This window comes from Drosophila virilis, chromosome 4 (assembly GCF_030788295.1).
Source record: "Drosophila virilis strain 15010-1051.87 chromosome 4, Dvir_AGI_RSII-ME, whole genome shotgun sequence".
NCBI classification, from domain to species: domain Eukaryota; kingdom Metazoa; phylum Arthropoda; class Insecta; order Diptera; family Drosophilidae; genus Drosophila; species Drosophila virilis.
The window spans coordinates 19,403,845-19,429,775 of record NC_091546.1 but is presented as its reverse complement, the minus strand read 5'-3'; the positions used below and the strand labels follow the sequence as shown (position 1 = coordinate 19,429,775).

Here is a 25,931-nt window from a genome sequence, read left to right as displayed (position 1 = left end):
AGTTTAAATTCCGAACTCAACCCGGCTTGCAGCTAAACAGTTTCTTAGTATTTGCAGACAGTTGAAGTTAATAAACTTTATGCAAGAATATAGCTGAGACCCCTTCTATTGTCCGGCTCTGGGCTGGAGGCCTACGCCCTTGTCTAGGCCGCCGCTCTGTCGCTCCAATTTATTTATAAACACGCATTTATTTTGGTTTTAAATTATATATGAAAATCATATAATTGTTGTCTGTCATGTTGTGTGGTAGCATCTATGTTGTTAGCGGTCGCCTCAAGGTAATTTATTTTGTTTTCGGGTTTGCTGTTAAGATACATATTTTTGTTTTTTTTTTTTTTTTCGACAATATCTTTGAACCCAACGCACTTGTGTGCTGAGCCCCAGCTTTGGGGCACAGTTGCGTCTGTTCCATTTGCTCGTTTGTTGTTGTTGTTGTCACTTTTATGGTAGCTAATGTCTCGGTCAACGCATTCAAGTCAAGTTCTGTAGCCTACTGCCGGCTCTCGTTGTTGTTGTTGTTGTTGTTGTCTGTTGGCTGTTGCTTTTAATGGAAGGAACGAGTGCTTGAGTACTCGTTACGAGCTCAAACAATGCGAATTTATATTGTTTGAGTTTCCATTCATAGCAACATTTAAGCGGCCGCCACATTTGCAATTCAAGTGAGAACGCGTCAAGAAGTCGTTGTGCGCGGCTGCTAATCACAGGACTAGAAAGGACTCTCAATATATTGCTCAGTAGTGAAAAGTGATAAGAATAAAACAAAACAATTTACGTTCCACAAGCATTCCAAACACGCTAAATCACAATTTTTAAACCATTTAAAGTACAATTGGGAAAAGTGATCAAAATATAGTTGCTGAAACAAAACAAAATCCAATAAAGCACACTCACGCTCCACATACAATCCATAGGCTCGAATCTATAACATTCGAAAGTTGAAAGCAAACACACAAATTATAACGTTTCCCATACAATCCACAAGTGTTATATTTAAACAAGATACGTTCCACATAGAATACCCATTCAAAAAATTGACAAAAACTAGATTTCACGCGCGCTTAAATGTATGCTAGTGGCAAATAGAATACAACATACAAATACTTACGTTCCACATAGCATCCACATGCAAAACTTGGAGAAAAACGAACTGCTGAACCAAAAAACACACTTGCCACAAGAATAACAGATATATTACTGGACAGAAACAGGCCAGAAAACAGCATCCACATGCGTTCCACTTTGCCAAACATGTGCTCCAGCTTAATTGTGATTTTTGTGCTAGTTTTCATCGATTTTACCGTTTCTCACGTTCCGCGCACACGCCGCCAGAATCGCTCCCATCAGCTGTTGGACAGCATTGGAATTCAGGCCAAGCACTTCAATCCGTTGCGTCCGGTCAGCAATGCTCTGCCGGAGTATACGGACATAGATCGGAATTATCGCCAGCTGCTGCTCAGCACACGCAGCACAGCGTTGAACTGGGCGCTGCGGGATATCGAGGCGCTTTACCGGCGCAGTCAGCACGAGGGCAAATGGCAAACTCTGATACCCAGCAATGTGCCGTTTCCCTGTCCGCTGAATAATACACGTTCCCGCACGCCGCCCACATCCGTGGAGCGTTTGCGACCCGGCGATATAGACATCGTAGCTGCACTGGGCGATTCCCTGTCCGCTGGCAATGGCATTATGTCCAACACGGCACTCGACCTGATCAACGAGTTTCGCGGTCTGGGCTTCTCGGGCGGCGGTCTGGGCAATTGGCGCACCACGCTGACGCTGCCAAACATACTGAAGGTGTTCAATCCGCAGCTGTATGGCTATGCGACGGGCCACGGCCTGGTTGTGAATCATCGCACCTCGCGCCTGAGCATTGCCGAGCCGATGATCATGTCGCACGATCTACTCTATCAGGCGCGCGTGCTGATCGATCTGCTGCAACGCGATCCCCAGGTGGACATGCTGCGACACTGGAAGCTGCTCACCGTTTTCGTGGGCAGCAATGACATCTGCTCCGACATATGCCACTGGACGGATCAGCGGGCGCTGCTCGAGCGGCATGCGCGCGATCTGCGCCTGGCGTTTCGACTGCTCCGCGACAATGTGCCCAGGCTGCTCATCAATTTGATAGCAGTGCCCAACATCCTGCTCACGATGAGCCAGCTGAAGGGCGTGCCGCTGCAGTGCTATCTGGTGCATCGCATTGGCTGCCATTGTCTGATGAGCGATCGGCTAACACATGCCCAGCTGCAGCAGCGCCAGGACACCATTTTGCGCTGGCAGCAGCTGGATTTGGAGGTGGCACGTCTGCCCGAATTCCAGCGCAAGGATTTCGCCATTATTGGCCATCCCATGATCACAAATATGACCGCGCCCAGGCTGCCCAATGGCAACACAGACTGGCGCGTCTTTTCCCACGATTGCTTCCACTTTAGCCAGCGCATGCATGCGATTGCCTCCAACATGCTCTGGAACAGCATGCTTCTGCCAGATGAGCACAAGCCGCGACCCAATCAGCTGCCAGAGCTCTTTGAGCGTTTCCTGTGCCCCAGCAGAGAGCAGCCCTACCTTGTGGTGCGGCCCAGCTGAAAGAACTAGCCACAAGCTAAACCTAGTTAAGTACCTTTGACCCTGGGGGAGTACAGCTGTCTTGTGATTTTTTTAAATTTAAATAATAATTTTAAAAATAAATTGCAAACGCAATTCCTACAGAACCTGATTTATTTTCCTAAAGCCAGTTTTAGGCATTTAGGCCTTAAAATAGGTGATTGTTAAATTACACTACATTGTTGACTAAAATATAAAAAAAATGGAATTCATTAAAAAATTGCTCTTGTTTTTTTTTCTGCTTGCAAAGCTGCGGAGCTTAAATATCTGTTAAGGAAATATACAAAATATATTTCGCATTAATATTTTTGCAGCTTAGTTTGTCGACAGCAACTGTCAAATTTAACATGCGTGTCAAAAGTGGCAACATTCAGTTGTCTGGCTCTTATTGTTGCTCTGACTTACGGTTTATTTATGCGAACTGTTTTTTGATTTATTAAATAAAACATAACACAAAGAACTATTTAATAAATCAATAAATGAGTTCAGGATGTACAAAAGGTGCCCGACTTATCTTATGGATTAATAGAGGCTTATCTTTGTCATGTGTCCAATAAAAATGATATATTATTATAAAGTATTTTATTGCCACACTATTCAATCATAAATTTGTTATCTATAGCAGCAATAATTAAGTGAAGCTAGCAAAATTCTAGGGCTGCGGTTTTTTTGTTTTTTTTTGGGATCGGCAGGGCGTATACCTTAAACCTGGTCCTGCCAACATTCCATTGTTGCTGTGCTTATCCGCACATTTGGCTTGTCTTCTTCTTCTTTTGCCTACTCCATTTCAATTAAAATATTATGCAATTTAATATGTGTGTGCGTGTGCTTGTATATATTTTTAATTAATTAAAAAACACTAAAAAACAATACTCAACGTCGCAGCATAAAAATTCATTAAAAATACTTTATGCTTATATGGCAGAAAGTATTTTTTCCCTGTTTGTTGCGGAACAAACCCCGAACCACCCGTTTTCCGACCGTACGCGTGACAACGCGCCGCCTGCTTATTACGCCTGGACCCCCCAGCTCCGCCCCCTGCCCCAAACCCTGTGCCAAACTCCGCTTAACCCCAACGCCCAGCCTTCCATGAAACAAAAAAATATATATATATATTTAAACAAAGCGAGCATTTTGCATATGCAACGCAGCCACCTGCAAACCGGACAGTTGCCAATGGGCGGCGACCAACCCCCAGGACTACACATATATGAGGGAAAAAAATACATACACGCCCACTGCAAACAAGGGGGCGAGGCTGGCGGTATGTGAGTATAAAAAAGCAACCAAAATAAAAAATCTGAAAAAATTGTGGCCGCAGCTAGAGCAGCAGCAGCAGCAGAAGGGGAAAGGGGCTGGGGACAGGGGCTGGAAAAATTATATTAAAAATGCACTGTCCGAATAAAGGGCGTTACACACACACAACACACACACACAGGCAAACTCGCTGACAAGCTTTTAAACCCTCGCCCTCCAAAAAAAAAAAATATATAAAAAAATTAAACCGAAATAAATGTAAAAAAAAAATGTAATAATAAAGTTGAATCGCTTGGCCAGGGTCTGGGCGAACCATGTCGTTGATATATACTCTCTTACACCTCTATACACACACACACACACATATACATATATATATATATATACATATTACATATTTGAACACAACAGCCAAAGTGTCCCATTGCAAAATATGCAATTTCGGGTACCAAAATAAATAAACCAAATAAACGAAATGGAATTAACCAAACAGCCAAAAAGCATTCTCATCAGCCAAACGAGATGTGAAAATAAAAAAAAATAATAAAAAATATAAAATAGAAATAGGAAAGGAAATATACCCCAAATGATAAATAAAATTAAAAATCTGAAGCCTTGATTAGCCCAAACGAGCATTAGCCTAGCCAAAAGTGGTCACCAAGGCCTCACACACACACAGCTCAGTTGGACAAAAAGTTCAAAAAAGTATACACACACACACACATACATATATATATATATATGTACATATATAGTATGTATCCCAGCAGAAGGAGACGCAAACAGTGCATAAATAATATAATATGATTGCAAACAAAAACATTTGAGCCATTTGAGCTTGTCATTTGTACCAAGTTTTCTACTTCTTTTTTTATTTCGCCCGCTCGCGGCATTTGGCAGCAGCCACCCACGGATTCTGTTTTGGATAGAAAATTGGGTGTTCGTTGCGGCAGTACGAGAGTGTATCGACATTGCCAGACTCCCGGTCAGCTGCCTGTTTCGGATAGCGTACCAATTTTGGTTTTTTTTTTTTTGTTAGAGTTTAGCCAACTGCGAGCTAATCAATAAAAAATATCTGCATATGCGAATGGAATTTTCTATTCAATTTATGTGCTCCGATTGAAGATTGGGCAGCGAATACACTTGTTTTAAGAAACTTGAAATGGTTCAACGAATTAAGAGCTTCAATTTGAAGTTTTGCTTATAGTTTATTAAAATTTGTAAGAATTAGAACCAGCAACTGCTCGCTTGTTGGTCCAAACTCCAATCGGTTATTATTGTTTAATTTGGGTTAACTAATTGAAAGCTACTTGAAAAGAAATAAGTATATTTATTTAAATTTTATATCCATATTCGAACCAGCATCTGCTCGCTTGTTAGTCCAGACTCCAGTCAGCTGGCTGTTTCAGATAGCGTAAAGATGCTAGTTGCAAGCAATATATCTGTTCTGTATCAGAACCGGCAACTTCTCGCTTGTTTGGTGCAACGCTTATGACAATTTTGTGGCAAATTCAAAGGCATGTCATCAATTCAAGTTGATGACAAGGCACCAACTCCCAACAGCAACTGCCGCGAGTCAACGAACCGACACTTAGCCAGACAAATCCATCAAGACAGCGCATCAACTGAGACAGAAGGGCGGAAAACTAGTATGGGCGGCCAATACGCAATGGGCATGAAAATGTCTGCAGTTAGCCGGCAGCAAGAAAAACGTGAAAAGTATTCAGCTAGAAAGATGGGTAGATCGGGGTCAGCAACAACAATAACAGCAATGGGCCAGAGGCCACTAGAAAAAGTGAACGCTTGACATTAAACAGGGACAACATTTTCGCTTTGCATGCAAAATGCCGGCACAAAGGCGCACAGGATGGCGCGAAATCGCATAAAGCAACTGACAGCCCCATCGCCTGGCCATCATCTGATCCGGCTCCGCCTGCTGCTTCACCTCCGCTAACGAACCGCCAAAACATCAGCCAGACAGCAGCAGCAAAAGCAACGGCGTCGACGGCGACAATGGCGGAAATAGAGCAAAGTTTCACCAAACGACCATCCGTACAATACAAAAAAAAAAAAAAATATTAAGAGAAAAACAAGTAAGAGTGCTCCAGTTGGGCGTGTTCGACTAGAAGTTATCCTGCAGCCAGCTATAAAAATTTAGTTTATACTCCAGCTGAGCTTTTTCTTTCATTTTTGCCAAACATTGAAAAATGCAACCTCAAATAACTCGAGTTTTTCTCGTGCGATTTCTATGAAACTGTCGAGACTTCATTTTGGCATCTTCTAGTGTGCATATCCCAAAGCACAAGACTCTAGCTCGAGGTATTCTACAATATGTGATATATGCTAACTCTAGCTAAAAGACCTTCTATTAATATCGAAGGGAAAAAGCGCCTCGTCGCTCGCCTATTGCATACATTGGCATTGAACGGTTATACCCCTTCGTTGCCCATTTGCAGGATATACAAAATAGAGAGAGAAAAAACTGGCGCACAGGCTACTTGAGCTGACCGGCAGGCACTCTCCGGCAGCCAGAGATTTGAGTGCCCCCTCACTCCTACAGATCCCTAGCTCTTTATTCCGCGCTCAGCTCGGGCGTGCGGTTGACGGGTTAAGGCGGACAGTTGACCACCACAGCTGGACAGCTGGGCCGCTGGACAGGAGGCGGCAGCTACTCTATGCTCTATGCGCCGTCTTTTCATTGTTCGCCGTTGCCCATTCCCAGCTTAATGGCCATGATTTTGACGGCTGTTTAGTGCGCCCTCTGGTCCAGGTTTTTGCTTTCCTCGGCTCTTTGCCCTGCTGCTAAGGCAAACGGATACGTGTGTGGTTCTTGTCATTTTCAGGGGCTATTCGAATGATTTTGCATAGGTGCTTGCTGCTTTGAAACTCCACGAAAGACAGCGTCTTTTAATAAGCCAGTAATAGTAATGAAAGCTGGCGTATGGTTTCAGGGTTCCGTTCTACGGAGGCTAACATTCACGGACAGGTCGAGAGAGGGAAGATAGAGAGAGAGAGAGAGAGAGTGGACCTAGTAATTGGCATACCTATTGCATAGCATACCTATTACCTATTAGATACGAAGTTTGCGAATTCAACATGCTTTTATTTAATGTTTAGGAAAAGCAGCATTGAACCAGCAATCGAGAAGTCGCTGGTTCAAATTCAAAAGTATTTTTATATAATTGTTTTCACTACGAATACAAATTTGATAGGAATTATTTGGAGCGCCTCTGCCTGAGTTAACCGTACAGCAATTGATGATGGCTTGCTTACAATCTAAACAATATTTCAATTATGTTTGAGCATAGTTAATATTTTCCATTGGGCACTTCATTCCCTTTTGGAAATGGGAACTCTTAGCGGAACAGAGGGTTATGTTTCCTTTAACAGATTAGTTCTTCAAATGCTTGCGAATAACTCGACAAGTATTTGCATTGTGCCACTATGCACAATGCATTCATGCGATTAAAAGCCTAAAATATACGACCGACTGCTATAAAAAATACAAATATGTTTCACATGGATACTCGCGTCTAGGGTATATCCATGCCATTTGCTTATGCCTTTTTGCCATTGTTTGCACTACACTTCAACGCACTTTCGTCATTGATCCGGTGGGGCTATCCACACACAACTAGGCGCTGCCACACACACACACACACACACACACACACACACACACACACACTCACACACTCACTCAACAAACACATACAGCCACCCATCCACAAGTCGAGACCAACTCCGGTTGCAGCATTCTTTTTTTTTTTTTTTTGTCCAGCAACAGACGTTGTCTATCTCGTACTACTCCAGCGAGGTTTTTATTGAATTTGCCTCGTCCTCCTACCAACAACAACAGCAACTGACCTGGCCAACTGGCTCGTAGCCGGGGCCCGTTGCATTATGCCGGGACATACGTTTTGAAATTCCATTTCTGCGTAGATATTTTTTTAAGTACACTTTCAGAGGTTGTTCCTCATATTACATGGAATGTGTAACGCTTGGCAGAAGCCGTTTTCAAGTTCATAAAAAAGTGAGCATAAACATAGTTTATACAATATAAATAGAATATATACAAAATAGTCTCTCAGTCTATTGTCGAAAATTTTAATGAAGATCAGTCCTTGACATATGTTGCATACAGCCGGATCGGACGCCTTTATCTTTTAGTTGACAATAATAGAACGTTCCATAATAATGGAATCATCTAATAGAAACAATCTTGTTTTTCAAGTTATCTTGTCTAAACTAGGTATTTACAAGCTTACAAATCTTGAACTACTTACAATATCAAATAGCTATATGAAAAGCATCTCAAGGAAACTGAGTTATTCCTTTTAAGAAAAGAGGACCTCTTAGTATTTACTAGAATTCAACATGGATATATTTTTAACAAAATCGAAAAACTATATTCTATATATGTTGTCGGTAAAGGACTGAGCTTTTTCAATACGCTAAGCTTGGCATTTACAAAATAAAAATGCCTATGATATATATTTATGATATTATCCTATGTGAAATTTCGCTTGAAATGGCATTTGCTGATAAACACTTCTGGTAAGGGTATTCAAACTTCGGCGTGCCGCGTTGAATGTTTATTCTTTTTTTTTTCATTTTGCTTACCATTACTCATATGTGTGTATTTTGCTTGATGTGTGTAGGTGGTTCGAGGAGAGCAGAGAGGGGAGTGACTGGTCAGGAGGGGTAGTCCGTTTGGGGGCACGTATGTTGCCAGGTTGCCTGCCACGTGCAGAGCAACGGCGCTAAGCTTTGACTTGGGATTTGCATTTTTTACGCGCCCTCATCCGCATCCAATGGTATGGTGGGTGAGGGGGAGGGGGGCTGTGTGGCAGGGGCTTCCACTTTTGCTGATGTTGTGATTTTTTTTTTTTTAATAAATTTCTTTTTTTTTCTCTATCTTTTTTTGGTCTGTTGACGCTTATGCTACGGGCTTTCCTGTCAAATTTTTTTTTTCATAACTCTGCGCGCCACTTCCCCCCTCCCCGCTTCCATTTCCCCGCCCCCCTCTCTTTCCCTTAGTCTGCTGCTGTAAATGTCTCTGCTTGTTTGCTGTGTCCTGTTTTGGGATAAAAAGTCCATTTCATCAGCGGGGTTTCCGCTGTCGTCACTGCTCGTTCCGCTCTTCTTCTTCTCCTGCTCCTGCTCCTGCTCCTGCTACTAGCTCATCTTCCTGCTCTTCTTCTTCTTTCGACGGCCGCTTTGTCTGATCGCGTTGAAATTGTAATGAGATTTTTAGCTGCTGCGAAGGGTTGTCTGCAATTTTACGCTAATATGCCCTGGAACCCGTCTATTTAATTTATGAAATTTATCTGCGGCTCGCATCGAGAGGCGTTTACCGCCCCCACCAACCCAATCCCCTTTCATTCCCAACGACCTGTTCTATTCTTTTTCATTTGCGGCTGCCAAAAAGTGGAAATGTGGAAATGTGAAAATGCATTCATCACTCAAAAACAATGTTCCAAGAGGGCGACTTGCCCCGCACCGCCCCGCCCCGCCCACTGCTTAGCTCCTTTGTTTACTGCCCCGTTTTTGGTTAATTTCGCTCATGTGGGTTTTAATAGATTAGAGTCGACGTTTTTTTTCCCCCCTTTTGGACTGTGGGCTGTGCAATTGGGGGAAAAGGAAAGGAATAGGACTGGCCGCCAGTTCATAAAGAAGGCTTAGACTTTGCATACATGAGTGGCTTTGTTCGGACATTTAACGTGTTGCAGATGTCTAACGGGTTGCTGTGAAGAGGGTTAACTGTTAATAAATTGTCGCAGTTAGCGTAGGGCTCAGGTGTGAAGCTCTGATTACAACAAATTACATAGTTTTTCCAAATAACTATTATTATTATTATTATTTGTTAATAAATATTATTATGTACTGATTCTATTTCATTTAATTATTATTTATATTAGAAAAAAGCTTTCAAGAGTTTTAGTAAAATTAAAGATTTTATTAATTTATGGTTCTTTATTTATTTTTATTTAATTAATTGTATTTATTAATTATTAGAAAATATTCGAATTAATTTTTAATAGCTAACCAAATTGCACATTTAATTAATGTGCAATTCTTATTTAATTTTCATTAAATCAAACACTAAAAAATAGTTTTTAATAACATTTATTTTATGTAATATATTTTTATATTATTATCGTAAATCCATCCGCCAGGCGATATTTATTTCCCTTAGCCGAAGTACATTGACTCGCTTTGCCTCTCGCAATTCACAAACCCAATATCGATAAATACACCTGGTCAAGCTCTGTATTCCATATCTCCTTTTTTTTTTTTGTTGCTGATGGTTTTTTCTAATTCAAATAAAGTGGCCATCAAATTCAGTTGGCATTCGCTATAGAGAGACAAACGCGACTCGCTATCAACTCCATTTGGCGCGGCTATCGAAAAACCAACCCATTTGCGACCTCTTTATGTATATATATATTGATATATATATATATAAACATATATATATGTGTGTATGTATGCCAGCATATCTGTAGAGCCCGTTTGATATTTCTGGGTGTGTCCATTTGCCGTGTTCCAAAAATTATTTATAAGAGCCACACAAAATACAAACGTATATGGACAGCAACAATATAAATGCAGAAATGAAAAACCTGGAAAAACCTGTTACAACAACAACAACAATAAAAACAATAACAATTACAACAACTATGGCGAATATATAGAACTCTCGACATTAAATTTACGTGCCAATAAAATAAACAAGCGTCGAGTTTTTGGTGACTCGCCAGTTGAAATAGCGAACAGGGCTGGGCGCTAGGTTCGGAGCGGGCGGGGGGTTGTCGTTTCGGTTGGGTGTGTAGTGTGTGTGGGTGGGCACAGGAAGAGCCAGCGACAGACACACACACACACACACACACACCCACGTAGAGGGGGAGAGGCACACACAGATACACACTGGCGCAGTCCATGCATGCATAAATCGCGCGAATTTTTCACGTTGGCCGCGTTGATTGTATGGCAAAAAAACCGCGTGTGTTGCCTGTTTGCTTGTTGTTTGTTTGCCGTTTTTTTTTTCTTGTTCTCGTTGCTGTTGTTGTTGTTACAGGGCGGGGCTGGCACTCTAAAGAAGGGGCGTGGTGGGGCAGTGCTGGGGGAGGCGCTGGCAGCACAGACACATTGTCACAAAAGCAACAAATGCGACGCGCATTTTATATAAATTTTAAATACAATTTGCAATTGAGCCTCCCCGCCAAACGACAGCAAAAGACAACAACAACAAGGAACGTGAAAAGCGCCACGTTATCCTGGAGTTCGAGTTAGGACAGGACGCGCACAACTGTCGAGTAATTGGAAATGTGTATTGTTTTCACAGATAGAAAACGTTCAAATACATATATATATATATATATATCTATACAACATATATAACTCCATATAGAAACACATGTGATGCATGGACAAGCGAATGCGCACAGAAATGCGGGCTTTTATATAGATATCCAGGGTATATGGCGCCCCATAACAATAAAAAGAATTGTAAATACTGCACTCAAAAGCCAAACTTCAATTAAATATTCTTAAAATACAGCAAACAAAAATTTAGACTACAGAGAAGCCAAATATTTTTCATTTTGGCACAAACTAAATTATATCTAACCTAAAATCAAACATATTTATTTATTATAAATTAGCTTAACTGCATTTATAAAAAACCGAGCAAAACAGACAAAAATTTCATAAACCATGACATATAATAGTTATAAATAATTATAGTTATAATAAAAAAAATTATTAATTCAAGAAATTTAATTTTATTATTGTGATAGTGGAAAATCGAGTTTATGAAGCGAATTTAGAGACAAGGCTCTGGCCCTTAACTATCAATTAAATATATAATATTTGAAGACTTTAATTATTGACTTAAATCAAGTTATAAGTTACAAATGCTTTGAGGCTGGCTCTTACTTAAATTATTGTTTTATTTTTACTATGAACCAAAGTATGATTGAAAGAAACATGATTGGGCTTGATTTGGGGGCAAGTGGTTTAATTTATGGGTTCGGCTTATAGAAAATATTAAATTGAAATTGCGCCTTCAAAACGGGTTATCTTTAAGCCACATGTGCCACTAAATGTGATATGTCTTGTCTATATTAGGCTTTTATCTATTAAAAATGCTCTCTAATGTGATTTTTCAAGCGTTTCGCAAGCACCAAAAAGTATGCAATGGAAATGTGGCTGCAGTTGGCTGAGAACTCGGCGAACATGGGACTTCCAGCAATATACAAACATATAGATAGATATGAATCTTCATAATTTAAGCTGAGCTTCTGCTCTATTGTCTGCTCGCTGTGCCCCAGTTTCTCATCAGCATCAGTTTAAAGCTTCATCTAGTCCATCATTGGCATGGACATTGCTCGTGTCACCTTTGCGACTGTGCAGCCTGGACGGGGCTTAACAATAACTAGCGTGGTGATTCAATGGATGGGGGGAATGGAGAATGGGGAATGGGGGATGGGGTTGGGAGTGGGCTAAAGCCTAAAAGGAAAAGAGTGCGAGCTGGCCAAAGATGTCAGCCAGACAGAGATGCAGCATTATTGTCATCAATATGCAAAGGCCTCCACACGGCACAGGCAGAACCCAAAAAAAAAAAAAAAAAAAAAAAAAGAAAAAGGAAAAAAAATCAGCAAAAATCGGAATTGTAGCTGCCATTCAATGTGACTGCCGGAGATGCTTCAGCCTTCCCACACACACACACACACACGCACCCGCACACACACACACACGCATGCAGACAAAGCGACATGCTGGATGCTGTCCAATTATGCCTCGCACATGCAAATGCAACGTGGGCTATCGAACACCTCCCCCCCCCCTGCCACCCGACGCCCCCTCGGCAAACCACTCAGCGCGCTTGTTGTGCCCGCGAGGCTTGCCCAGCAGCGGCAATGCGACACGACGAGGCCGAGCAATGGCGACTGTCTCGGCCTAGGCCTAGGCCCGGTCAGCTCTCAACTCTGTTTCAATTTGCACCCACACGCGCACACACACGCGCACACACACACACGCACACATACACGCGCGCAGCAATCACTCAGCGTGCAACAAGCCACCCTGCCACGCCCCAGCCACTGCATTGCGCCCCCCAATTGCTGTCGTTTCACCCCCCTTCCGCAGCGCTCGACTTTTTTTCGCGTAACAACAATTTTCGGCGAACCGTGCGCCGAACGGACCTAACTGGGCGCACCTACACCCCCCCCCCCCCCCTCCCGCCCTCTCTTCTCGCCCACCCATGGCCAAAAAGCAGCTGGCTCTTTTACTCCACTTGCAGCGTTCGTCTTCCTATTCTCCCCCCCTTCCACTGCTTGTTGGCTTTGGCTGCAACTCTGTCGCCGTGGCTCGTGTTTTTGCTGCCTCTCTGTCGCTCTCTCTCTCTCTCTTTCTCTCTCTCTCTCTTACTGTCCCTTACACGCGCTCTCTCAATTTCTCCTTGTGCGTTTGTTGAAACAATCGATTTATTTTCGGTTTCATTTCTGATTGGCAATATTTCATAGCGCTGTGTTTTTTCTGCTCGCCACTCGCCGCTCTCCGCTCAGCTACTCTTTTATTTACTTTTCTTTCTTTCTTTTTTTTTTGCAATTTTTTTCACCAATTTTCATTTTTTGTGATTTTTTTTTCTTTGGGTTATACGAGCGTTGTGTATCTGATTTTTTGCTGGCCGCTTGCTTGTTTAGTTTGAATGTGTTGCTTGCATTTTTAAATAAAACAGAGCACGGCCAGAAGAAGCAGAGAAAGCATCATATGAAGCTACTCTCTGTAGTTGGCAGAAGGTTTTCTTTTATTCAAAGCGATTTTTTGGTTTAGATTCTAAGCTGACAAAATGAAAACCCTTTACAACGAATTTCAATTTTCTGACGTTATTTTAATAAAAATAAAAATAAAAAAATAACAATAATAAAAGAAATGGAAATAATATTAATATTAATGATATTAATAATAATAACAATGATGATAATAAAATAATAATAATAATAACAATAATAATTAAATAAAAAAAATAACAATAATAAAAATAACAATAATAATAATATATAAAAATAAAACTAAAATAAAATTAAATTAAATTTGATTACCTTCTGCTTGGATAATTTGTGACGTTTCATTATTTCTATAATATTTGCATATTACAGATACTTTTATATTTTACAGATACTATTTTGATTTATCTTTTAGAATTCGTAACATCATTCAAAAAAACTTAAAATTTGACATTCAAAATAGGGCAATATTTTAAAAATTAAACTAAATGCAATCAAATCAATTGTCACTTAGTTTATTCAATTTGCTGACGAAATTACCTTCAGGTCCTCTCGCAAATCCACTTACAATTTTATTTTTTATTTATTTACCCTTTCCCCTGGTGAATGCTCAAATTCCTTCTTTTTTTTTTACTTGTATTCACACGTGCTTAACCCGTTAACGCCCCACGGCTCGACCGCGCCCCTTTTGTTAATGAAAATTGCTTTTACAAAAGCGACGCCCGTTGACGCCTACAAAAATGTGCGTTGCTTTGACACTTTGTTGTTCTTGTTTCTGCTCATGTTCAAAGGCAACAAAAAAATTGTGTGCTTCGCTGGCTACGCGGCGTATGCGCAACATTGCCTCCAACTCACGATTGCCCAACAGTGTTGCCAACGGACGTTGCGAAAAAATAGCGGGTTTCAATGTAAGAAACAGCTAAATTCGTCTGCAGAGCACAAATTGTCAATGTTGGCGGCAAAAAAGCCAAATCAATTTCAAACTTTCATTAGTTGCCGTTTGACGAGCTGCTAAAATAGCTGCGCTTAGCTAGAAAAAAGCTACATTGCCAACACTGACCGCCGCTCGCATAAAGAATAGCGGAATATCACAGTGTTTCTGTGTGAGTCCGTGTGTGTGTGTGTGTGTGTGTGTGTGTGTGTGTCTGTATGCCTGGGCACTTATCTGTCGCTCTGCCGGCAGCCAGCCGGCTCCTCACTTTCCGTTGTATCTTCCGTCTCTGTCTTTCGTAACTCTGTTCTTTTACTAGTATTTTTTTTGTCTGCAAGTTCTTTCATTGTGCGTGTTTCTTGTCAGCTTTGTGTTTGTTGCTTGTTTCATTTGTTTGCTAAACATTGTTTGTTTGACGACATCAGAAAATGTCAGGTGAAAAAAAAAGTAAAATAATGTTTTTTTTTATGGTAGAATTATTACTTTACTTGAAGCCAGGGCTGCAAGACATATTTGTTTGCCGGTTCGAACCAACTGGCCGCCTTGTGGTTCAGTTTGTGAACTGAGAAAAGAATGTTAACTGGATAGTAACTTACTTTAAGAACATGTTCCAAGCAGACATAAGTTCTATTTTGGTGAATGGATTCTATTTGTCTTAAATTTGATACATGTCTCTCTTAAATTTATATATTTTTAAGATTATTGTAAATATTTGTTTAGCTGGATCGAGATATTTTTTAATACATTTTTACTTAAAGAGTTCAAGACTTAATACAAATTATTATTGAATACATAACAAATATATTTCAAATCTACTTTAACACATCTTTTAATTATAAATATTTATAAATATAGCTCTATTCTTATTCTGATCAAAATTTAAATGGTTTTTGAAACATTCAGCTATACTCGTATTGCCATGCCACACATCTATTGTAGCGCCCATTCGAACTGAAATGCGGTTCTGATCCCTCGATACGTTCCGCATTCGTTATTCATTTGCAGCTTCAGATCCCTTTGCCCTTTGTTGCAGAAGCAGGCTGCTTTGCCTGCGCGAAACATTTTTGGTATTTTATAATTATTTCTTCTTTTTTTTTATGGTTAGCCAATTATTTAAATAAATAATGGCCGGGCTGTTGCTGGCGCAATATGTTGGGGCTGGGGCTGAGTGGAAAGCCCGAATTGAAAATTGCCAAATGCCAATTGAGGCGGCAAAGTGCGATGTTTGTGTTGTGCAACGCGGCATGAAATATGCAATTATATTTGCAGTACCTATATAAGCCATTATATATATACATATATATATATATATATATATATGTATTTCTATACATGCATTTTATGTACCTCCAAACATGTATGTATAGCTATGTATTGCCGCATTTTGCGCGGCCGCAAAAGTTTCGTTTTACGTTCAGCGCACAACACCAAAAACCACCAACAAAACCCCTTCGCCCACCCCCCTCTAAATACAACAAATGCAACAAATAATATGACATAAACAGCGCCAAATGTCAACAATTTTCGTTCAGCTTCTCCCCCCGTACGCGACAAGGATTTATAATTATGGCCGCGGTGTCTGTTCGCCCCGTGTTCTGTGTTCCCAAAAACGAATTCGCCTTTAGTTCAACATGCCATTAAATCGTGAATCCTTATATATTAAATATATATTTAAAAAAAGATAAATACACAAAATTATAAAAAAAATCAAAATAATATTAAATTATTTAATTTTTGCTGGTTAAAATCGGATGAGTTCAGGCCTGAATTTGCAGCTTTTGCTATTAAATGATAGAAATGAAATACGAAAAAGCTAGAATAAAAATGTAAAAGCTAGGTTCAGTTCAGGTTAAAATACGTCTATTTTGTACACAACCTAAACTGTTGTTGGTTCAGCTTTTGATGAATGGAAAAGTGAAGTTGCTGGTTCAAACCGGTTGGATTAAGGTGCCAATATGCAGCTAAAATTAGAATATTAATATGTAGAAAAGCCGCGCAAAATCTTAGCGAAATTGAGACGAAATCGAGCGAGAGAAAAACACTTGTCGCGATGTTTTTTGCTGTGGTTGCGTTTTATTAGTGTCCGCGTGTTGTGTGGGCGTTGGGTCTCTCTGCCTATAAACACTAATCAATATTTCGGTTATTGGCAAATGCAACTACAACGACACGTTGCACGAAGTGCTGCATAAATATCGGCTCCACTTTCAACTCGTTGGTGGTGGCATGAAAGGGGTGGGGCTAGGGGTATGCCCTCCTAGGCAGGGTTTCAGTTGGTCTGACTGCGGTTTGCAACAGTCGCGCGTATTTCTTCATCAGGCGCTCAACGGACGCGCCCGCCAAGCATTGTCTCGCTTGGTGTTGTCCTCCCACACACACTCACACACACACACACACACTCTCACACACGCACGTTGGCCGCACGTTATGTCGCGTAACCCTAGGCCAGGCCATATTTCTGACTCTGCTGGAACGTTGCCCCGTTATTTACAGGCTGTCGGCTGCCAACCACTCGCCCATCCGCAGCCCCACTTCAACCCGACCCCGACCACCCGCTCCCCCTCCCCCTGCCCTTACACTGCGTTTCAGCTATTGCACCGCCCATATTGTCGTTGGTACTCGCTGGTTTTACGTTAATTTGCACAATTTTTGAGTTATGTCAATCGATTTCTAATGGCCGTCGCGTAGATGTGCGCTTCAGCTCAACTAACACATCGCCCCCCACCCCCACCCCCCCTCAATTAACGAAACCCCCGCACCCTGTAGCTGTGGTTTCGAGTGGGCGGGGGGGTGTGTCCCACTCAAATGGCGCACAATTTGTAGTTTTATAATTGAAACAAGTGGTCCCTTTGAGTTGACTGCGCCTTTGCCAGCTGGACACAGGGCGCAGGGTAAAAGGTAAAATGTTTTCAAAAGTGACTGGAATTAGGGATTGAGTGCGTCGAGAAGCTCTTTTGATCTTAAATCAGAGTGTGCTATGCCTAGTAATTGTTTATCTATATATATGCGGGCAAAGGAAAGGCAAACCAATTTCTGTAATACACAAGTCTGGTATTCTATAAAACTCAAGAATACAATAAACCTAATCTTTATGTATTATGTATCCAACTGCTATAATCTTGAAGATCTGCCTTAAGAACTCGAGAACTTACACGATAATTTTAAATAAATGTAGACAATCTATCAATATATATGTTGCTGCTCGTATCTCTAGCCAGGCATCTCAGGATTATGTATGTATATAATGAGATCGGAAAAAACGCAAGTTAATAAAACTTACCCGAAAAATGATACGCTTTCCTTATACCAGACATTACTTAGTTTTCACATATTGCCCGAAATTAACAAAAATTCTTCTTTTAAATTCTTTTAAAAAAAGATTTTCAAACAAATTTGTTTAATAACTATCTTAAAACATAAATAAGCTCTAATAAAATTGCCCATAAAATTAGTTTGAAATGAATTCCTAAAAACAAATGTCGTTTAACCTAAAAATAAGTTAAATAATTTAATTAGTTGAATCAATTTTTTAGAAAATGTCTTTTAACAAAAAAATAGGATTAGAAATCACTTTAAAGATGTTTGTTAAGAAATTATCTATTTTTATTTATTTATTTTATGCAAATCTAAAAATAGAGAAAATGTGTTTTAATCAGGATGCATATCAAGTAGCTCGAAACATTATATTAAAAACAATAGGGATTAGGTATATTATGCTATTTAGATATTATATATATGCTCGCTCTCTCTCTCTCTCCCTCTCTCTCCTTTGTTGCCCATTACACAAACACATTGACAAGCTCATAACTCACACATCGTTTTTTTGTATAACTGTACTTTGTTTCATTTAAGTAAATGGCCAAAACAAAAAAAAAGGAAAGTTTTTTAACCAGCTGCTGATTGCCTGCTCAAAAGGGCTCATTGGCCAATAACGAGGCAACAAACCGGTTCCCCCCTTCCCCCCTCCCGATGCCAGCCAAACATTACGGGCTATATACATAAACATATACTTATACATATATAGATATATTGCTGTGCATGTGCGTACATACATATAAAATGGCAATTTAAAGCGCCTATAAATATGCAATGCATTTTGTGCAATTATCGCAGCAAGCACGCATTTATTTATGATGTTAATGCCAAATAACAACCAAAATTCGAAATAAAAAATTCAGCAATATTTCGCCTGATGATAATTGCACACATTTTGCGCAAATTCACAAAACCACAGCAGACACTGCTGGAGGGAAGGGGGTACATGGAGGGGGTGGATGGGGGCGACGCTCGAAATGTTCTCATTTAAATTAGTGAAACGACAGAGCAAAGGGTGGAAGGCTGTGCGAGTGCACAATTTGCATAACCTGTGCGACAGAAATTGTAATTCATATTTTATTCCAATGAAAAAAAACAACAACAAACAAATCCATTTAAAACCTGCGCGCACAACAGAGACAGCAAAAGCGGGCGAAAAAAAAAGCTGCCAAATTTCGCTGCAATTGAATTCGCCCAATTCGCTGCTCACTTACAGGCAAAAGCCTGTAAGCATAAAACGCATTGCCAAATAACAGTTAATGCAAATGCGACGACATCAACGACAGCAACAACAATAGAAACAAGAAAACAGAAACGGTTAAGTTGAAAACGCCGAAGATGAAATACCCTAACAAATGTTTTATTTCTGACTTTTCCCTTTCAATTATGTATTTAGCAAAGAATCGTTTGCCCTACATAAAGTGATTTTCTATATACATATACATATACATATTTCTAGATATATATATAGACTATTTCAATGTTAATAAGATTTTGCTTAAGCAACTCGAATGTGGATAACGATCAAGTTGACAGGCGCTGCACATGTCGCGACAGATTAATAGGGTAACACGGGAACACCAACAACAAATACTTCTACATTTCTGTTCACATTTCCGTTATTCTTGTTGTTGTTATTGCTGCAGTCGTTGCATTTGAATATGTAATAAAAAAAGCATTTGGTACATGGGCTGAGTATTGGCTGCGGGTGGTTGTGTGTGTGAGCGTGTGTGTGTGCATGCGTGCGTATGCCTGCGTGTGTGTGTGTGTGTGTGTGTGTGTGTGCGGTTTAGTTTGGCATTTTGTTGTAAATTGCCTTTGGGGCAACCCTATGTGCAAATAATGTAGCGCGTGTTGTTGTTGTTGCTGTTGCTGTTGCTGCTGCAGCGAGGCAACGGCCCTCGTAACACGCTGACAGGCGACTTTTGCGGTTTGTTTGGGGCAGTTGCAAAGCTCTCTCCATTATATGCTCTATGCGCATTGTTGTTGTTGTTGCCGTTTATTTGGCGTTGCCAGGCTGTCAGTTTTTGCATTGGCTGTCGCCTAAAATATGCGCGCATTTTATTTAACGCCTTTTTTGGTGCAACAACCCCCTCCCTCCCGCCCACTCACAGTTAATGGTTGGCTGGTCAAGTCCGTGTCAGCGACTTAATTGCAAACTCATATTGGCCAGCTTATAGCGCGTCAATAACACATTTGTGCCCCGACCCTAGCGTAGAAAGAGTATTATCACATCTGCCAGAGTGGAATATAATGGAATTACGATCGATTTTTAAATAAACACTGATTTTGACTTTAACTGGGAAATATTGTTTAGCTGGGCGCAGTTAAGGTTTCCTTGTTTCCTGTGGAGATTGACAAATGTAAAGTAATTAGGCTGCAAACCAGAAACGGAAATGTCGCTGGTTCGAAGCATGACACAAACTAACTTTCTGCTTACCATTTCGTATCGTGAGGCTAGTTTTTCATATAAATTTCATAAAATTTTAAATTATTTGTTTTAGATTCAATTACCAACATATCTTAAATTAAGTAGAGAAAATAAAATAAAATAATCTAAATAAATAAATAAAAATTGATTTATCAATATATTCAGTTTTCCATTGCTTTATATATAAATATCACATAAATTGTTTTTATCGTAATTAATTTATTCAAATGTTTCTTTAAGAACTTCATAAACCGTTTCTCAACACTTTTAAATCCCATCGCACCGCTGCCAAAAATATATTTTAATTCTATTTAATATATTTTATACTTAATCAAGCAATTTGAATAATTCCATTTACATTTTTGTTGTTTTTAGTAAGTACATCGAAACATTTTAATTATATCGCTTTGCCCATTTTTGGCCACAATTTCTGAGCACTTTGTTGTTAAAAATGTCTGAACGCAAATCCCATTAAAATAATTTACCAATAATAATATGCAAATTTGGCTAAAACCAACCAAAGGAAAAGCACTCGAAAAAATTTACTTATCAAAATAATTGTTTGGCAAATTGCAAAATTTTGCGGTCGCAAATGTCAAAAAATTAAAAATAATACATTTTACAATTTGCAATTAATCTCTAAAAATATTTGTAAGCCGCGTAGAGATCACATGTTGTTACCTCCGCGCCTCCCTTTCCCCCTTCCACCTCCCTCGTACATGTGCATTGCTTTATTAATATTAATTGAAAATAAATGCAGCATAAGCTGCGGCGGTCAAAGGGCAGGCAGCAGCGGGTCGGTTGGTTTGGCAAGGGGCTGGTGTGCGAGGAGGGGGGAGGGGGCAAAGCTGGCGGCGGCGGCCGAAAATTCAGTAAAATGCAAATAATTAAATGGCAACCAATAAAATATGCAAATGAGTTGCGCGGTGTCGCGCACAGGACGCGGGACACACACACACACACACACACACACACACACACGCACACACACACACACACACACACACACGCACACACACAACAAATGCAGCATGGAGAACAACCATTCTCTGGCACATAGAACTGCGGTTCGCGCCTGGCCATGGGCGGAGCTGGTCTACCATAATAGAGTGAGGGGGTAAGGGGGGTCGCTGGCTCACTTTATGGCATATTCACATACTAAACAATTTATACGTGTATCTGCCAAGCAGATTTAATTTCCTGTGCACCCAATTTTGTTAAATATGCTGTTGGCCAATACAATAACAACTCAAGTGCGAGCGAGACGGCCTGCATAAATTGCCGTTGCCGATTGGCTAACGGCATATTTTTGGTTGCCTTTCATAATTAGTTGATATATATATTTATATATAAATAAAGGTATATATACACGCACATAAACTATATAGGCATATATAGATATTGTTTTGGGCGATTCAACCAATAAATGCTCGTGCATTTAGCCTTAGATTAGGCCTAACTGCATTTGTTGTTAGCCAAAAGTTGCTTGTTGAGTGTCCATTTGTTCTGTTTGTTAGAAAATTCGACTCTGCGCCCTACAATGGATCAGGTAAACCAGGTCTGCATAGTCAAAAATTATGGTATTACGAAAGGATAAACACTTTTGACATGAAGTGCACAGAACTTTAAGCTGGGCTTAGGATTAGCTTATGCGTACTTAAATTAATATTGCTATAGAATTAATTGGTTGATTATTCAACTCATTAAATATACTTCTATATAGTCTCACACAACAATTCTTTCACTTTGACTTAACACTGATAAGGCTTTACATATTCTTTATAATAATTAGCCAAGCTAAAATAAACTACATAATTAACGGATACTCATTCTGTCAGACTAGAAAGTTAAATTGTTTATCTTATTTCTGGTAAGTGCCAAAAAACACGGTGGTGTTTGACCCAAATTCACGCGCAAAAGTGAAAGAAGCGTGAAAAACATTTGTATTCTACTTTTTTGCTGGGACTTTGCTCAAATTCACGCCTAAAAGTGTAATAAACGTGGAAAACTTTCATATGAAACTTTCATGCTTACCATTCGATCAGCCTTAAAGCAAATTCAAATGATCTCTCTTTAAACTCCTTTGAGTCATGTTAGAAAATTGCGGGTCAAAGGTCAGCACAAGTAAGGTTTTGCTTTGATTCGCTACGAAATACGAATTTCTATATATATTTTTCAACTTTCCGCTGGGGGGAAATGGACAAAAAAGTGAATAAACTAAAATTAAATCAATTTTATTTAATTCTCTCTCCCTCTCTCTCTCTCTCTCTTTCTCTCTCTCTCTCTGTCTCTTGGCAGGCTTTGGATTACGATTGTGAGATGCAGGGTCAGCAGGACATACCGCAGGCGATTCAGCTGCTGGGCGAGATGAACAGCAATGTGAAACAGGTGACGGATCTGGTCGAGGGAATGCTGCAGCGCGTCAAGCGCGGCGAGCTGAGCACAGAGTACGGCCTGAGCTTCCTGGAGGTCAAGTACCATATGCTGCTCGACTACTTGATCAATCTGACATATGTGGTGCTGCGCAAATGCTCCGGCGAGACCATCGAGGGTGATCCCTCGATTGAGCGCCTGATCGAGATACGCACCGTGCTGGAGAAGATACGGCCCATAGATCACAAGCTGCGCTATCAGATCGACAAGCTGGTCAAGACGGCGACAACTGGAGTTTCGAGCAGCACAGATCCCATACTCTACAAGCCGAATCCCGAGGAGATGCTCAGCGCTGCTGGTGCCGACGCTGAGCAGGAGGCCGATGCGGCAGCCAGCGACAGCGATGAGGCTGACGACGAGGAGGGCGACGAGGCCGACGGGGCTGGCGCTGCGAAAAAGCCGCGCAAGGCGGCCACAGCCGGCAAATCGGGCGTCTATGTGCCGCCGCGCATTAAGCCCGTCTACTACGACGGGGATGAGCGGGACGCGGACAAGGAGCAGAAGGCACTGGAGCGTGCCAAAAAGCGTGCCATCACGTAAGACCATATCTGCCCAATGCAATCTATATAGTCTATGCTAAATCAATCCTACCCATAGCTCGTCGATGCTGCAGGATCTGAAGGAGGAGTACTTGGATGCGCCCACTGAGCTCTCCTCTGGCTCGCGCGCCCAGCAGCTGCTCTCGCAAGCGCAGAAGGAGAAGCAGGAGTACGAGGAGACCTACCTGGTGCGTCTGCCGGTCACCAAGGCGGAGAAGCATCGTCAGCGAAAGCTCACCACATTGGGTAAGTCCGTCATTTATTCATATTTATCCTTCTATGCATATTATATGTTACACAGGCACTCTGGGCGATGAAATTCTGGGCGAGATCAATCGGGAGTCGGCGCTGCGTGGCGATGGGCTAAGCAAAAAACGCAAATTGGCCAAAAGCCGCGGCAAGGGCAAGAAACGTGTTGGCAAAAAGCGCAAATTCCATTAATGCGCCGAGGCCCCAGTTTCGAAGGACTTTTTTCCAATCGATTCAAATAATTTGAGTTTTCCCATTCATTTATGATATTCGCAACGGAATGCAATTTGAAAGCTTAGTTAACAATAGTTTATGTACTTTTCGATTGTTTCTTCAATTCATATTGATTAATTTTATCAAAAAAAAACAACAAAATATTTTGTTGCATGTTCTGTTCATATTTTACCAAAATGTTAAGTTTTTAACTATCCAAAACTTTAATTTTTGCCTAATTTTAATTTCCATTAAATCAATTTCATTGTTAAAACTTAACTTCACAAAGGCAACGTAATTTGGCGTTGGATATTATCAAAATATTAATTTTATATATATAATTAAGCAGGCAGCAACAACAACAAAATGCCACAAAAATGCGTTTAAAAAAAACCAAAAAAAAAAAAAAAAAGAAATGAAAAAAAAATCATGTATATGCGCATTGTAAACTGCATTAAATTTAGGCCACAAAATTAAGTACATAATATTTTCTTTCGACTTACGCTACAAAAATGTATTTAACACTAAATTAAGCAAATACAAAATTAAATGGCGAAATTGAAAGCAAAATTCAAAATTAGCAAGAAAAAACAAATCCTTCTAGTATATTTATAAATGAAAATTTCCACTTAAAACTAAACTTTAAGGCACAGCAAAATTTTTGCATTTAGCAAAAGAAACCAAAAACTAAAAAAACGTTTCGTTGTTTTTAGGAGTCCAACTAAAATGAAATATCATCAAATTTTGGCTGCTTTTGATATGCTTTCACAAAATACTTGCAATATAATATTAAATTCATGAAAGTTGAGCAACAAAATTCAAATTCAAAAATGCAGTTCCCAGTCACATGTAAAAATTCAAAAAACCAAAAATCCTAAAACATATACAAAAAACAACAACAACAACAAAAAAAAAAAGAAAACAAAAAAAAAACAAATACAAAACTGAACACAACAAATTACAAATTCTGTAACAAAAAGCAGTTGCCTTAACAAAAATACAAGAGACCGGTTATACTTACAGTAAGAAAGCTTAAGAAGTGAACAAAAATTAATGAAAATATTTGACAACAACTTTTCTGTTGCAACACATAGAAAATCAAGAAAATCAAGAAAATATACCTATATAGCATATGATAAACGTAAGCCCCACCCAAAAGTAAATTATACAGAAATTAACCTAAAGCTACCCAAACAAGATTCTGAATTTTTATGGTACGTTCCATTCTAATGTGTGAGGCCCTTGGATATTTTATAGTTTCAGGCCGTTTCTTGTTTTACTCAACTACAACAAAAATAAACAAAAATAATAATAAAAAGAAAAGCAACAAAAAACAAAAACTGAAAAAAAAAAAGAGAAAACTCCTAAAAACAACTGAATTTGGACACAAAATTTTATATATTTACTATACGAATATTTAATGATTAACTAAATTTAAGCAACATTTTTGAATAACCCAAAAAAATAAGAAGATGAAGAAGAAGAAAACTTAAAGAAAATGAAAATGAAGCCAGCGTACGTCCAGTTGAGAGAGAGTTGAAAAGTTTCTTAAATTTAGCCAACGCAGGAAAATTAAGCGAAAAACCAAGCAGTTTATGAGACGAAGGCGCATATAGGAAAGAGTTGAACCAGCGGTAAATGGAGTCATATGAATGATATATAACAAGCATATATAATTATTACAATAATATGTAAATGATAAACGGAGAGCAAAGAAAACCCTAGCAACTAGAATTAAGTTAAAATACGATTAAACAAAGCAAAGCAAACTTTTGGCTTTTACAACAAACTTCGACTAAGGATGAAAAATTGTTTTTTCCAAATTTCCATTCAAATTCGCGATCGAAGCATCGCTGTTTGAGATATAAAACTATATACATTTTTGGCTATAAACTTTAAAGAGCGCAAAATAAGGCAGACAACGGAAATTACCACATAAATGCAATAGAACACGAAATTATTTACAGGCAGCACTTGAACATTTTGTAATGCGATTAAATAAATTAATTTAATTAATTTATTTATGTTGAAAGCTGAAAGACTGAATATGTTAAATGAAACACGATACGTAAACGAAACGAAACGAAACGATACGAAAACGAAACGAAACGAAAACGAAACAAAAACTTTTCTCAAGCAAAACAAAAAGTAAGGTTAAAGTGAGACGT

At 39.7% G+C, this 25,931-nt stretch overlaps 2 protein-coding genes across 3 annotated transcripts in view; both read left to right on the top strand.

The window, feature by feature from the left end:
• Window positions 1-25,552, top strand: part of LOC6628071 (neuroguidin) — a 62,453-nt gene extending 36,901 nt beyond the window's left edge. For both annotated transcript variants that reach the window (XM_070208875.1, XM_032437712.2), the window contains exons 2-4: window positions 22,628-23,298; window positions 23,360-23,547; window positions 23,603-25,552. In XM_070208875.1, coding sequence (XP_070064976.1) covers window positions 22,628-23,298; window positions 23,360-23,547; window positions 23,603-23,742 — 999 coding nt within the window. In that variant the 3' untranslated portion in view covers window positions 23,743-25,552. The remainder of the gene's footprint in view (window positions 1-22,627; window positions 23,299-23,359; window positions 23,548-23,602) is intronic.
• LOC6628070 (phospholipase B1, membrane-associated) lies at window positions 35-2,812 on the top strand. The gene has a single exon (XM_002051399.4). The coding sequence runs from the start codon at window positions 1,228-1,230 to the stop codon at window positions 2,584-2,586; it is 1,359 nt and encodes a 452-aa protein (XP_002051435.2). The 5' UTR covers window positions 35-1,227; the 3' UTR covers window positions 2,587-2,812.
• Window positions 25,553-25,931: the final 379 nt, after the last annotated feature.

Excerpts from the sequence above, each read along its gene's own strand:
- LOC6628070 (XM_002051399.4), top strand. The coding sequence starts at position 1,228 with ATGCGTTCCACTTTGCCAAACATGTGCTCCAGCTTAATTGTGATTTTT.